The sequence below is a fragment of the Gobius niger genome, assembly GCF_951799975.1.
Source record: "Gobius niger genome assembly, chromosome: 5".
Taxonomy (NCBI): Eukaryota; Metazoa; Chordata; class Actinopteri; order Gobiiformes; family Gobiidae; genus Gobius; species Gobius niger.
Genome location: NC_136856.1, coordinates 24,488,017 through 24,503,759, shown reverse-complemented (window position 1 = coordinate 24,503,759; position 15,743 = coordinate 24,488,017). Strand labels below are relative to the sequence as shown.

General features: G+C 42.9%; 2 protein-coding genes across 2 annotated transcripts; both read right to left on the bottom strand.

Moving 5' to 3' along the window:
* Positions 1 to 3,205: 3,205 nt before the first annotated feature.
* On the bottom strand, positions 3,206 to 9,449 carry LOC306963599 (uncharacterized protein; the record flags this gene model as incomplete). The annotated part of the gene is made up of 9 exons (XM_079557175.1): positions 3,206 to 3,540; positions 3,879 to 3,998; positions 4,599 to 5,168; positions 5,264 to 5,296; positions 6,753 to 7,319; positions 8,352 to 8,441; positions 8,544 to 8,594; positions 8,853 to 9,260; positions 9,350 to 9,449. 9 exons carry the CDS (start codon positions 9,447 to 9,449, stop codon positions 3,341 to 3,343), a joined length of 2,139 nt encoding a protein of 712 aa, XP_079413301.1. The 3' UTR covers positions 3,206 to 3,340.
* Positions 9,450 to 9,490: 41 nt separating this feature from the next.
* LOC306963187 (uncharacterized protein) lies at positions 9,491 to 12,386 on the bottom strand. Its single transcript, XM_079556669.1, has 3 exons — positions 11,928 to 12,386; positions 10,560 to 10,874; positions 9,491 to 9,630 (listed from the first exon to the last, which is right to left on the bottom strand). The coding sequence occupies exons 1-3, from the start codon at positions 12,277 to 12,279 to the stop codon at positions 9,506 to 9,508; spliced, it is 792 nt and encodes a 263-aa protein (XP_079412795.1). The 5' UTR covers positions 12,280 to 12,386; the 3' UTR covers positions 9,491 to 9,505.
* Positions 12,387 to 15,743: the final 3,357 nt, after the last annotated feature.

Here is a 15,743-nt window from a genome sequence, read left to right as displayed (position 1 = left end):
GAGGAGTTCAAGTATCTCGGGGTCTTGTTCACGAGTGAGGGACGGATGGAGCGTGAGATCGACAGACGGATCGGTGCAGCGTCAGCAGTGATGTGGTCGCTGTATCGGTCTGTCGTGGTGAAGAGGGAGCTGAGTCGGAGGGCAAAGCTCTCGATTTACCGATCGATCTACGTTCCCACCCTCACCTATGGTCATGAAATTTGAGTAATGACCGAAAGGACAAGATCGCGAATACAAGCGGCCGAAATGAGTTTCCTTCGCAGGGTGGCTGGGCGCACCCTCCGAGATCGAGTGAGGAGCTCAGTTACCCGGGAGGAGCTCGGAGTAGAGTCGCTGCTCCTTCACGTCGAAAGGAGCCAGCTGAGGTGGCTCGGGCATCTGTTCCGGATGCCTCCTGGTCGTCTCCTGCGGGAGGTGTTCCAGGCATGTCCTAGTGGGACAAGGCCTCGTGGAAGGCCCAGGACACGGTGGTGGGACTATGTCTCCGAGCTGGCCTGGTGTCGCCTCGGGGTCCCCCCAGAACAGCTGGAGGAGGTGTGTGTGGATCGGGAAGTCTGGGCATCTCTGCTGAGACTGCTGCCCCCGCGACCCGGCCCCGGATAAAGCGGAAGAAAATGGATGGATGGATGGATGGAAAAGCACAAATTGATCAAATTAATTTGACTTCAAGACCAGGAAGACACCTTTTGCACCACAACTACTGTATATGAATGAGCAGAACGTGTGATTGTTGTTTTTTTATTTAGAGGACGAAGCTTGACATTCTGGAGGGTACAGTGTAGCTACTGAAGCAAAAAAAAAAAGGTCCATTTAGCCGCTATCTGTATGGGAATTTTCCTTTCTTTGCGTTTGTACCAAGAACACTTCCATGGACCTGCATGTTAAACCCTATTATAGAAGCATGAATGGTCAACACTGTGATGATGTGTTGAGTAGCTGTTCATGTCTGTATCTCAGAGACAATAACTCTCCTTGGAAAATGGAGAAACTCAAGGACTCATTACTCGTACAGACATTTCCACAGCTCTGCCTTTTAATGGGGCTTTTGATGCGGTGAAGCAGCCACAACTTCTGCTGCTTTTGTGTTCACCCGGAAGTCAGACAAAAGTGCAATGGCAACTTTTTTTCTGCTTGCATAATTCACTTCCGTTAAAGACTGGTTAGGTACTGGAACCCACCCCACATACTGAAATTACAAAAGCATGTCTATCTGTATTTCCTACATTTTGCTTTCTTACTTTTCAAGGTTTTATACCATCTCTCATTTCGCTTTGGTCGTTTTCAGCGGTTGATAAGGAGTCAGTCTAATAAGTGGCTGTGTCATTTAGTTGTACCTTGAAAACTTTGAGATCCAAACTTCAGTGCGCGCCGGCAGACAGATCCTATTTGAAAGCCATGAGACGTGTCTGAGAGCTCTGCACTCAAATACCTGTTCAGCGGCTGTGCTGTAATTTGTTGCTTGGAAACAACAAATAATTAGAAGGATTAATTATGCGGATCATGAGCAGGGCTGAGCGTGTCACTGTAAAGGAAAAAAAACAAAACAAAACAAAAAGACATTGATTCCAGATGTCATTAGAACAAACAGCAGCTCTTTGTTTATGAAGACGTTTACTTTAAATAACACTGTGTATAATGGATCGGACTTCATAATGGGGAGACCTCATGAGTGACTCACACTGGAGGCAAATGTTGGGCGCATTATGATCAATAAAGGTTTTAAATCTGCCTGAAAAGTGAGGGAGCATGCAGAAGGCTAGGTGCAGATGAGTAATCAGAATTCAACCTCGAAGACCAATTTCAGTGTCACCTACCTCCAGCCAATGAGCGCATCTGCCTCTCAGCACAGAGCCACACCGTTGCAGTCAATCATCGCCTTCGGTCCCACGTTTAAGCCTCTTGCGTTAGATTGTGTCTATTTTTGACTTGTTTTTAAACATGTACAGCAAGTTGGGCAGTGTTGACTGTATTTTAAATGTGCTATATAAATACATTTTGCCCTTTGACCTTGACCATGGCTCATCCGCATCCCAGTTGTGCTGTGACCCACCTCCACCCCTTCACCGCCTCTTCTATCCACGGCTGCACCTGCTACATCCTTCACCGGTCTCCCATACCAGTGTCCAGGCTTCAGGAAAGACATCCCTAACGCTAACCTACCCATCCATACTAACTATAATCCATATATCGATGTCTACTGCCGGGGTCTGATCCCCCAAAAACATTATGTCAATAAATCTTTCTCATTGCTGCTTTTGTCTCTGTTTGAGTCTATCCAGGTTGAAATCCAATCAGGGATTAACTAAGCAACTCACAGATGATACTGAATATGTTCCAGCTCAGCAAGAAGCCAACAAAAATCCCCCCCAATGAAATAAATCTATGATTAATGCTTACAGGAAATATTGAATCAAAGTAATTTATAATCACAAAAAGTTGATCACCTGTTATATGCACTTTAAGTACATTTGAGGAAAAGCTTACACTCCCATGTCTGGATGAGTGACATAACGTGCATACTGTTTATAGTTCCAGTCAGATGTCGGATGTATTATTCACTCCAAACTTCTTGCAGGCCTTTGAAGCCTCTCTTTGTGTCGGCAGAGTTTTTTTCTCCCCCCAGAGGAGAACATCTGCCGCCTCAGCCACAGCCTTAAATCAGTAGGCAGAGTAAAGGTGTCATGGAGGCAGGGGGCTTACAGGAGCTGACACTCACACACCTTTCGTGCCTGAGTTTGTGCCGTGCCGAGTAAATACTTTAGCGGAAAGATGTGTCAAATTTCTTTTTCAAAAATACAATAAGCAGCTGCATATGAAAAGTTTATCATAACTAGTTTCCTCCTTATGTGAAACGTTGAAACCATGATTAGAAGCCCCAAAAAGTCCATTTAGAACAGGGGTATATATATTTTTTATCAACACTGTCACCAAACGATGGCCTTTTCAAGCACATTTCAGGAAATGTTCAAAATGGAACACTTTGCCATTTATCTCTTTGTACTCATATCTTTATTGTATTCGTCCCTCGGGCCGGCAACATCACCCACTGTTTCCCCTGGAGCAAAAAAGTTTGTCCGCCTTTGGTTTAAAATAATCTAAGCTCTGAAGATACTTTATATGTTCCACCAAAACCTTTATTGAAGATGAACAGCACAGCATTACATAACATCACCATACATATGAGCATATTTAACATTTATGGTTAAATATTTCAATATTTGCACTCCTGTCGCCTCCAAATAAAAATAAATAAATACCTAAAATAAAATAAGCTGCCTTTATTTAACAAAGGCATGGATGAATAACAACGATCAGAGCTGGAGAGATTCCCAAAAGGAAATCATTGCAGTGGTGGTTGTTTTGCTGCCTGGGCCTCCATCGCGGCGGCCATCCGCCCCATCAGCCCGATCACAGTGGTCATGTGAGTGTCCATCCTGTTGAGTAACGCTTCGTGCATGTCTCTGCTGTGCTGCAGGTACTGCTCATGCATCCTCTCCAGACTCTCAACCAGCTCCGAGCTCTCCTTTCGCTTACGCTTCACTGTCGAGATGCAAAAGAAAGTTATTGTTATCATCAGCACCGTCTTTATAAGATGCATTTGGTCACGAATACAAACCCTGATATGACAGAGCAACAATAAGGGCTGCATGATGTAAGAAAAAATATATTCTTTAACTGTCCTGAATATTGCCATAACTTTTTTGTCGCAATAGTTTTGTAAACCCATTCAATAATGATGATATTGTGTGGCCCTTGCAATAATTGATGTAAAATACATTAAAATAACATTTACTTTAGATCTGTTTGTCCAGAAGTTCACTGTGACCGCAAGATTGAGTATCACTGGATTAGAGGAAAGAAAAACTTTTTTTTTTTACCTGGCCGACAACGGAATGCAGTACTTCTGACAGCAGGGTGACAGGGAACAGTATCGTTCACTGGACGCTGTAGTAGATGCGGTACCTGGCCCAAACTGACTTCAGGTTCGGAAATGCTCTCTGAGAAAATAAATACATGGCTTTGGATATACAGTATCCATGTACATACCATAAAAAGTAACATAAAATTACAATAAAATACAGAATATGAATCAAGTTAAGTCTTGATTCGTCTATCATTACAACCCAAACGGCAGACGAGTCCTATGTTTCAACAAAAAGCAAGAGGGTAACCAAGTTATGCTCGAACCCAAACTTAAACAAACTAAAGATTAACATCATGAAACAATTATGAAATTCAAATAATTTTACCTAATACTGAGTGTGAATCATGGTTATCATGCACCTTTATTCTTAGCATTTTTGCACACCTGCGTGCTGCTTAAATACAGGTACAGTGTCTAAACCAGACTCCAGCAGGTACTGTACTGTAACGGCCTTCTCACAGACCACTCTAAAGCTGACTAGCACCAGGAAACTGACCATATCAGTCCAGTCGTCAGATCTCTGTACTGACTTTCTGTCGCTTAGAGAATAGACTTAAAAAAGGCTCTGCTCTGATCCATTTTAACTGCTTTTGTATATGTTACGTAACTGTGAAGCTCTTTGAATTGCCTTGTGTACAAATTGTACTCTACAAATACACTTGCCTTCCCTTACCCTCAGTGCCTTCTCTTGCCTCTTCCATATCTTCCATGCAGGTTGTCCCAAGAGCCGCGTTTCCCCCAGGGCAGATAGATTCGAGTGAGGGTGGTTTGGGGGTACTTGCTCTGGCCAAAGTCACTGGAGCAGACTCTAGTGGTCCATCCAAACAGGGCTGGTCTGGGCACGATTTCGCAAGGCGACCACAGCTCTCTGTTGAGATCACACTGCTTTCTTCCATTGGCTCCACAGAGGAGTTGTCAGAGGCGGCGGCGGCGCTCGCTGAATAGGCGAGATCGTGCCCCAGAATGCTGTCCAGGGCGTTGTACCACTTGCCTTTCTTGAACTGTGCACCGCTCTCATTATGAGACTTTATCCTCCTGTAGTCTTGTTTAAGTTTTTTGATCTTCTCTCTGCAGTGTCTTGCCGTCCGGTGAATGCCAATCTTTGCCAACTCCCTGGAAATCCCTGGAAAGATTTTGGTTCGTGTTTGGCCCTCAGAGTCCTGCTGCATCTTTTTGGTGGCGTAGATGCCGAGAAAAGCCTGGACCTCTGCATCATGCCACTTGTCGTTGTTTGTTTTGAATGCTGTAAAAAATAGCAGAAGCAAAAAAAGCCCTTCTTAATGCACATTTTTTTATTTACTTTTTTGACTAACTTTTTCACTACATAAAGGGGCTTACCTGGTTCAAAGCACAGCGGTATAGAGTGATTCTCTGAAAAATATGAATATCAACATGTCAGAATGGAGTAGTTTTGTAATATGCTGAGTTCAATTTTACCCAGTAGGTTGTGTTCGTGTAGTAATCTAACATTAAATAAAAAAAAGCGTATAGAACAGACGTGGAGGACTGATGAGAAATCTCTTTAACATTTCTAAACACACTGAGTGTTGAATTATGAATAACTTGACTGTTTTTAAATTTAAAGTGCCTTAAAAAGTGTCTCAATTAGGAGTGTGACAATATATCAATTTTGCAATATATCGCGATATTTTGTGGGATGATACGCTACTGGTATGGATACTTTTGATGACTTCATATTACAGTAGCTGCATTTTTCGGATATTAAACAATGGCTCGCGGAGAATTTTCTCCACCTGAATGAAACTAAATCCGAATTCATTATTTTTGGCTCCGGGGATGTCCCTCAGATTCAGTCCAGGGTCGTGGGTCCAGTCCGTGATGCCGTCAGGAACCTGGGAGTTGTCTTTGATTGAGAACTGAAATTCAAACAACAAATAAATGCTGTTGTCAAAGCCAGCTTTTTCCAGCTGCGCCTTTTGACCAAGGTGAAGCCCTTTCTCTCACGCCAAGACCTTAAGAAGGCGACTCACGCATTTATTAGTTCTCGGTTGAACTATTGCAACGCTCTCTACTCTTTCGTCCCACAGTCGTCACTCCACCGGTTACAGTTGGTGCAGAATGCAGCAGCCCGTCTTCTCACCGGTTCATCCAGACCCAGCCACATCACTCCCGTCCTCTACACCCTGCACTGGCTCTCGGTCCCTTTTCGGAGTGATTTTAAATGTTAATGCTTGTTTTCAAAGCTCTACATGGTCATGCTCCATTATATCTATGGTTCTGGACGGGTCCCGGTACAAACAGTGGGGCGATCGTTCCTTTGTGGTTGCCGCACCTAAACTGTAGAACATCCTGCCCCTCACTCTATGTATTCTCACGGACCTGTCCCTTTTAAAATCCAGATTCAAGCCTCATCTTTTAAAACTGGCTTAGAACTTTGATTAAACTTTGATTGATTGATTGATGGATTGATTGAGGCCAATAATGGAGAGAATTTAGTCAGAACAGTAGAGTGCAGCACTACAATTTAATGTGGACCAAACACTGTCACACAAATATATTACTTTTAATAATAGTTTTTCTAATTACAAATAAGATTAATTTGTGGTTGATTTATTCCTTTCAAAACAGGACTGTGCTTTAATTTAAATGTAAATGAAGTGATGCCACTGACAGATCAATAGACCCTTTTTTGGGTACAATGCATATGGAAACAAATGCAAATCATGAATAATATGTAGAATGTTAAGGGTATCAATTTCATATGGTTTCAAAAACTGTAGTCGTTTTTTAAATTCAATATATCGATTATTGCAGTATCGACATAACGTAATTGAGTATTGTTATCACGTTTTTGTGTGCTACTCACCCTCGGAATTCTCTCTTGGCTCTGTGTTACATTCTACACGGATGGCATTTCCACTGGGACGGTTCTGTAACGGTAAAGCCGGTTTGGGGATGTCTCCACTTGCAAAAGCCACATGAGCCGATCCCAGGAGTCTCTCGAAACAGGGCTGTATCTGGGTTGATTTGGAAAGGTGGTCCAGGATGTCTGCTGTGTCGGTAAAGTTTTCACTGCAGATGGAGTCCAGTGGCTCGCTGATGGGGTTGTCCAGCATGGCACTCCCTGAGTAGGCAGGAAGGTGCCCCAGAGTGCTTTCCAGGATGTCGTACCACTTGCTGGTCTTGATCTCCGCACCGTACTGGTTGTTATGCTCCTTGATCTTCCTGTAATCCTGTTTCAGTTTCTTGATCTTCTCTCGACACTGTTTCGCACTGTGGTGGATGTCGATGTTTGCCAGATCGCTGGAAATCTTCTCATAGATCCTGGTGTTTGTTTGGCCCTCAGAGTCTCGCTCCACCTCTTTTGTGGCATAAAGACTGACCAGGGCCTTGACCTCCGCATCAAACCACTTGTCTCCGCTCAATCTTAGCACTGGAAAAACAGAAGCGAAAAACTGACTTTGGAAATGAGCAGTCGCCATTTGGACCCATTACATACACCATGATGTTGACCATGATGATGACCATGACTCAGTTGTTCTAGGGGACATTTTTGAATACAATCAAGTATGAGGTACTCTTATGCACTGGATCTCTGCAATCCAAGGGCCTATATCTAGGCCAAGCAAGTCAACTTTATTTATACCGCCCATTTCACACTCAATGCGCCTTACATAAGAAGATATGCGAAATTATAATCAGGATAAAGCTAAGGAAAAGCACATACACAAAAACATCAAGGGCCCGATCTTGTGTCTCAAAACGCAGACGATAGCGTGACATTTTGCGCTCAGTGGGAGCACACTTTGTGATCTTGCCACTCCAGACTTAGCGCATTGAAGTGGGTGGAGGCACACATTTTCCTCCAACCAGATCGACTGCGCGTCGAGGAGAGTGGTTGTGTGGGAGTGGGGGGTGAACATGTGCTTTTGTTTTGCTTCGCGTTCACGCCAAGCGCAGGACGATCCACGCCACAGCAGACGCTGCAGTTCTTTTTGTCTCGAGACGTGAACATCGTTTAGCTCACGATGGGGTAAATAAAGCTTTTAGTTTGACCTGTGAGAGCCTAAGGCTTAAGAAAGAACGCAAGACAGCGCAATGTAAACGAGGAAGTCAGCCGTGTTTCCATCAGTGCAGTCACCTCCTCTTGTGACGCCCCTCACAGGTGGCGGAGGCGAATGGCACATATAGCTCCGCCACTCGGAAAATAATTCGCCAAGAGCCTGCGCCGCCCCGTGCGCCGCCACAAGATCTGTCCCCAAGTGTTGAAATTTTTTCTTGGGTAGGGGAGAGGCACCCGCCTCTCGACTGGAGGGCGGGGGAATTCCGAAATGGTCAGGAACACAGATGCAGAAAGATTGGGGTGTGGTTAGGGAGGGGATGAAGCAGTTATTTGCATAGTTCTTGAAATGAATGTAGTCGCACAGCCTCAGTCTTTATCTCGTCCTATATCTAAAACCCTCACCTGGCACGGGCGGAGAAAGAGAGGAGTAGGAGCTGCAGTCTCCTGCCTCAGAAACAACACACGCGATCTTCAAACCAGAGCTGCTCAGCACTAGGACACACATAGAGCACATACAGGAGTCAAGTACAAGCGACGTTTAATGTATCAGGCAAGATGTCACATGACTACACTTTCTTTACACAGGGGGCTTACCTGGATCAATGGACAGATGTATGCCATTATTTGCAGACTCCAGCGCTCCTTCTGATGAAAATATAAACAAACAAAATTCACATTAGGGTAATTGGAAGAGGAACAGGGCAGGATTTGATTTGACATGAAAAAGGTTGATGTACAGTATTCTCTTTACAAAATGCTGTATCTGGTCATTTGTTTACATCTATTCATTAACCACATGAAGTTGAAGAAATCGAAGAGTGATAATTCATCAAATTGAAAGAACGTAAATGCAACCTTTGTCGTCAGCATTAGTAAATTTGACCTACATTACGTGCTACTTACCCTCGCTACTTTCTCTCTCTGCGTTGTGTTCTGAGAAGATGGACTCCAGCGGCTCCGTGGTGGAGTTCTCAGAGGTGGCGGCTGTGCTCCCCGAGTCTTCAGGATGGTGCCCCAGAATGCTGTCCAGGATGTTGAACCACTTGCTTTTCTTGAACTCCGCCCCGCTCTCGTTGATCTCCTTGATCTTCTTGTAGTCCTGTTTCAGTTTCTTGACCTTCTCCCTGCACTGCTTTGTGGTGTGGTGAATGCCAATGTTTTCCAGCTCATGAGATATCTTTTCAAAGATTCTCATATTGTGCTTTTGGCCCGCAAAGTCTTGGTGCATCTTTTTTGTGGCGTAGAGGCTGAGAAGAGCCTGGACCTCAGCATCCAGCCACTTGTCGCTGTTAATTTTTTGCACTGGACAAACTATGGGTTTGAATGCAATTTAGATATGTTACTATGTTTTTTGAGAAATACATGACATCGTAATATCATAACTTCCATTGAAGTCTTACCAGGCCCGGGCGATGGTACGGAGAAGGAGATAAAGTCGTCTTCCGTTACAACATACTCAATCTTAAAATCAGAGCTACACAGCGCTGAGGACAAGCCCATTGACAGATTAGTTTGTTCTATCCATATAAACAACATCCAATTACACATTCTATCGATTAGAGGGACTTGCCTGGTCCAGGGGACAAATGGACTATAGGTTCATTCTCTGTAGGCTCCATTTTCACAATATCGTTGTTCTGTACTCCAAGTGGAAACCAGCTACTCTTGGAGCAGGACGGGCCTATGAAGAGAATCATATAGTATTACATATCATGTGAACCTCTACTTACATCGATACCCTTGACCCTAAGCCTAACAGAGGTGTCAAACTCAGGTCGAGGGCCGAAATTCAGTCCCCACGGCGGGTCACGGGCCACATATATTGTAAAGGACTGTTGCTTAATAAATAACAACGGTTTTCATACATTGCGCTTTATCAGCCTTTGTCACACATTTCTCAAAGTGCTCCTTATAGTCATTATTCATTCACTCCACACTCAATGGTGGTAAGTTACAATTGTAGTCACAGCCACCCTGGGGCAGACTGACCATTTACCACATGGCTATAATATGTTGTTTATTTCCTGATCTCTCATTATGTCAGTGTCGTCTGCTGGACACGTGTGGAATTCTTTCCTTTTTTTAAATTTAAGCTGCCCCCTAGTGGCTGGAGTGAGCATAGATACAGATGGCATTGCTGGAATCGCCCATATATGGTCATGTTTCAAAACAGTTGAAAACAGCATTATGAATATATTTTTCTACTAAATAAAGATACAAAGACATGGAGAGGAGCAAAGTGGTCCAACAGTCCATAAATGCATAAAAAAACGAGACTGCCAACATGATGCTACATGCGAGCATCGTGCTAATGCTAACGCTAGCTAGCACTAGCTACGACTGACATTTTTTCGCTTCTACTGAACAATCTGCTGTGAATAAATATCCATATAGACCTGATTTACACTCGACTTTATTTCTATGTGATAAATAAGTTTATATTTTGCCAGAAAATGGTTAAAAAGAGCAAAAAATTGTGTTTCCCAAAAGACTTGGTTTTCCCCCTCAGCGAGGCCACGTCCCCTTCTATGACGAGATGCCGTCTGTATCTATTCTAGAAATTACTGAGTCATATTTCTAAGGGACACGAGAATGGAGACCAAATCTGACCATTGTTTGTGGACGAGTTTATGGTACTGACGTCTTCCGTGTACTCTGTCTTTACTGCCACTGAGGTGCAGGGATGGGGACTTCCTTCTCTGTCTCCACGGATAATGCCTCCTGTATCCAAGTTGGTTTTAGTCCTCACATTCTGATCTGAGCTTTGTCCGTGATCCCCGTGCTCTCGGTTAAAAGTCTGGTCCTGTGACTGAATGTCCTCCGTGATGTCTTTGGATTTGCGCTGTCTTTGGTAGGTGTCGGCGGCGGAGCAAATCCTCAGTAAGCAGCTGTTCTCCTGCATGGCTTTCCTCAACTGTTCCATGTCTGTGGATGAAAAACGTTGGCAATTAGTTCATGAGCAGATCATATTTCATCAACTTCTAGATTTTAGTAGTAGGTAAAAATGTAGGTTTGCGTGTTTATTGTATAAAATTAGCAAAGCCATGACCCACTAATCACTGTCAAAATGTTTTATCATTTGCTGAGATCAGAAAGGCAGGGACTTTAGAAAAGATGTGATTATCAAATATTACTTACATTAGGTCAAATTACAGACACATGGTCAATTACACACAATCATTTACATTTGTAAAACAGTTCAACTTGCAGACGATCACTTTAAAGAAAGATAATGCAAAACTTCAGCAATTCTGTTGCCCTTTTGAATGTGTTTAGGAGATCACAGTACATATGATAATTGTAACAAACAACCCAATTTATAACTGGACCAGCCCTCGTGGGATGTTCAAAACTCCCATGTGGCGCTTGCAACAACAGGTTTGCCCATACCTGCTTTAAAGGATAACGAATGATTATATTTTGAAGCCGTGTTTCCATGTTATTACCAAAAAGATACTATGTTTCCTGGTAATTTATGGTCTATAATATACTGCGGTAAGGATGGATCTCATTAAGTAATTGGACTTCCATGTAATTAATAGAGCTAACATGTAATGATACTTTCAGATACTATAGAGTGTTTCAATGATAAACTGTAAGTGCTAACATAAAACTCAAATGTGAAATGACACTTTGAAGCAACAATTAAACACTTTTAGATTTGTTTTATTTGGACTGTACGTATTATTACTCATCCTTCGAATTCTGCTTTAATCACAGTGTGTGATAAATCTATTTTTAGACACAAACCACTGAAGAAAAACAGCACTACACACAACCGACTGCAAAGTGTGTGTGTATTTTAGCTCCTCCTCATTGTGCAAAAAGGAAGACCCGCCCCGCCCCCTCCCTTCTCTCTCTGCCTTCTGCCACATGCACACAGGAACTCCCGCTCCCACTCAGACCTCAGTGAACCCTCAACTCTCACCTCCTCCTCCTCCTCCAAGAACTACTCCCCCTGTGTATCTGCAAACTCACCATCTGCAGAAGACCGCTCCAAAACGTTGTCCTCGTCTGACTCCGTCGCCTGCCCCTCTCCTCTGTGCCCGAACGCTTTCTCGAGAAAATCAAAGTACAGGTTCCTCTTGAGCCAGTAGTCCCTGTCAAGTTCGGAGCGGTTCATCTCCTTGAACTCCATCTTCAGCTTTTTGATTTTGTTGACTATCTGCTCCAGCTCGCGCTCGTGTCCCTGAACCGCCAGTGCCCTCTGGATCTCCTCGTATGAGTCTTTAGTTCTGGTAGCCCTGTCTAGCTGCGGCCGTAAAGAGGACCACAGTTTCAGCAGAGATATGGTTTCAGCAACGGACCAGTACTGCTTATCCTTCCCCATAGTGTAGCCCTGTAGTAGTATTAGTAGTATTAGTGGCTGTGGAAATAGCTGCAGCAGTAGCAAAGGCTGCAGCAAGCTCTGAGTTCTTTGTTGTGCCCGGGACTGGCTGGAACCGGTTTTCTCTGCTTTGAGTCAGTTCTAGTTCCTGTTCAGCCCCTCCCCCGTGTGCGCGCCGAGCAGGGAGCGGCTGTGTGTGTGTATGGAGAGAGAGAGAGGGAGAGAGAGAAGGAAAGGAGGAGGAGGGGAGAGTAGTGAGGGGCGGCTGGTACAGGAACTCTAGGGGCTTCCCTTTGCAGTTGTGCCTGTAACCATGAAAGCAGTGCCGCGTGAAAACATGTCAGTATGATGAGGTTTATCTGCACTTCCAACAGAGGTGGCAGGAGAAGTCAAAACTGTACAAAGCTACGTTAATCAAACAGGCTGAAAATACATCGGAGAATGTCAATAAAATAATGTAAGTTAGTGGGGGGAAAAAACAAAAGAAAACAATAAACAAATATGCTCTGCTCACTGGTTTAAACTTCTGTATGAATTTTTCAAGAATTTGAGCTGTTAATGTCTTTATGTTGATGGAGGCTGATGTGTTTTCAGTTTTTACTTCTTTCTGCTGCTTTTAATTCATAGAATGTATTTCTAATATTAAAGCAGTACTTGTTTACCCATCCTTTCTGTAGTCCCTCTGAGGGTAATACAAGTGTTACAAAAAGTATTTAACTAGATCAGTATAAACATCTCAATTTGAGCATAATAATCCAAATTTTAGCTGTTTTGACTAGTTAAGAAGTTCTTGGGCATTTGTCCTAGATTATTTCACTTGTTCTGAGATGTTTCTGACTCGTTTCGATACATTTCGTCCTTATTTCAGGTCATTTTCTTTGCCAATGGGGTAAGAAAATTGGTCTTATCTCATTGGCAATTTTACTTTCTTATTTCAAGCGAGATTTACCCTAGAACTGGTCTGAAATGTCCTCAAACAACCAAAGTAAACTTGGTCCGATCAGGAAAAGTGTCTAAATGAGTGAAAACCGCTCAAAACAAGATATATTTCCTCAATTCAAGTCATTTAAGCCAATGCTTGATATTCACTTTTTGCAGTGTGGGGGGGTCTTTCATCTCCCCCTGGTGTCTCTGGCCAGAAAAACACAATTGCAACACACACTAATATAATCACGCAGAAGAAGCTAACAGGCTAACGGGCAAAGCTAACTGCAGGCTAGTGCCACTTAAACAGTATTTTCTGCCCAAGTTTGAGTGAAAAAAATAATCGCCATTGTGTAATTGGATGTACAATATCCCTCTCTCCCTTTGTCTTTTTTGTCAGTGTGGTATTTACTCTCATGGACAATTAATGAGTAAAAAAAACGCAACATGCTATGACACCTGCAGTGGCACTTATGGCCTCTTGGGGCATGAGTTACTTAATTCTGCTTTAAGGTTGTAGTGTTTTTGTTTGGTTTTTCTTCACAAACAGTGAAAAAAAAAAAGTAAACAATAAAGAAATGTTGATAATGATAGTCTTTCAAATAAGCAATAAATCCAGAGTATTTCCACACCTGATGTAGCCACAAGTGCCCTGGGGTAGATTGACAGAAGTGAGAGGCTGCGACCACCATCACCCAGTCACTCACACACACACACACACACACACACACCGATCACCTGGGCACGGTCTCCCATTCAGCTACAATGGTTGGATGAGTGATTACTGCTAAGTCATCTGAATGCAGTTAAAACAGCAAAAATGTTTCAATGTTCAGATCTATTCCTCCAGCATCAGAAATACGACGAACTATGGCCAGTTTGTGTGAACAACAGGTCATTGTCCAAGCACCCATTCACACTCTCGACCACTTGTCTCCTGACTTCTGCTTTAGCTTTTTAGCTTTTCTCAAACCTTGAAAACATCTCAGGTGCCACTCAGTTTTACTTTCTTTCAAGTACTGTCTTATTATTGTGGCGCAGTTATCGTAGAAGCGACAGACACAGTGGAGTATAATGGCGAAAGGAGTAAGCATTGTGAAGTTGCGGAGTCAAGTCGACGCAGGAGCGAGTTATAAAGTAAGAGCTCTCATCAGCACAGAAGAGAGACTTTATGAATTATTTAGGCTTGGGAGCGATTTACAGTATATGCCAGCTGATTTAGCTCGGGACCCACTTCCTCCGCGTCTCATTATTTACTCTTCCCCTCTCCCCCCCACCCCCTCCACTCCAGTCAATCTATGGTATAACACTGCTTTCATCTTTTTATGTTCCCTTTATGCCGTGCCTAATAATTTTGTCCTCCTACTCTTTATCTCCTACTCATTTCTCATCTATCCATTCGGCCCAGATTTGATTTCAAAGTTTCTGCTTTTCTTGTTATTGTGTAACTTTTATTTCTGTTTTATTATTCATTTTCATCCGCCACTACAGACGGGTTCAACTTAGAGACAAATTAGGGCAGTGGTTAAAATAGATGACTCTGTGTATCGACAAATTCAAGTCACAGCCTTGTACAGACACGGGGGGGAACAACAACACCAGACAGAAAGGCCCCTCAAATAGTTCAATGAAATTCAACCTAAATTTCCAACAACTTCAACAACAAGAATAACATTTCCTTTTGGGTCTTTTTCTTCTTTTATGTTTTGAAAAAAATAAAAAATAATAATATGTAGGAGAGTAAGAGAACAAAAGAGCAGGAGTAAAAAGAGAGAATAGAAACTGCTGATCTGTAATGTCTGCCCCTCTGACCATCACTCACTCACACAGGCAAGGAGTACAAGAAGTGTTTTGCCCAAAGACACAATGACAGTCTGCAACAGAAATGCCAATAGGTTAACCTCTTAACACCCACCTGAATTTGATCCAGTTTGGCTTCACCAAAATCTAAAAGTTTCTTGAAAAAAGTGTAAAAATAGCAACAAAGGTGTGACAAAATGACAAAAAAGCAATGAAAGAGTCACAAAAATGTGATGAAAAAGTGATAATGTGTGCCACAAAAGAGCAACAAAAGAGTAACAGAAAAGTTACAAATAATGTGTGACAAAAACTTAACAATATAGACAAAACAGTGACCTGTTTAGGTGAGTTTTGTAGGTCTTAGCTTTGAAATGAAGCGTTACATTGGGCTTTTAGATTTGGGTAAAGCTGGACTGCACTTGGTTAAGGCTGGGGTTAAGAGTTTAAGTGCACATGACACATCAGACAACATTTTAACAAAAACAATTATGAGTACGTTTTCATATGTAAGATTTTGCACACACAAATTATTATTATTTTTGACATTCCATATTTCTCTTCCTCCTTAGACATGGGCACTAAGTGAGTGAGACCTACACTAGGCACTCAAAGCGCTTTACATCAAGGAACCACTCACCCATTCACCCTCTCATTCACACACCAGCGTCAGAGGAGGCAAGGTGGAGGAAGTGTCTTGCCCAAGGACACAATGGCAGTGCGTACCTGCGGGATTTGAACTGCTG

Excerpts from the sequence above, each read along its gene's own strand:
- LOC306963187 (XM_079556669.1), bottom strand. The coding sequence starts at position 12,279 with ATGGGGAAGGATAAGCAGTACTGGTCCGTTGCTGAAACCATATCTCTG. Across the intron at positions 10,875-11,927 it reads GGAGCGGTCTTCTGCAGATG|ACATGGAACAGTTGAGGAAA; the intron begins GTGAGTTTGCAG and ends TTTCATCCACAG. Across the intron at positions 9,631-10,559 it reads AAACTCGTCCACAAACAATG|GCCCGTCCTGCTCCAAGAGT; the intron begins GTCAGATTTGGT and ends TTCTCTTCATAG.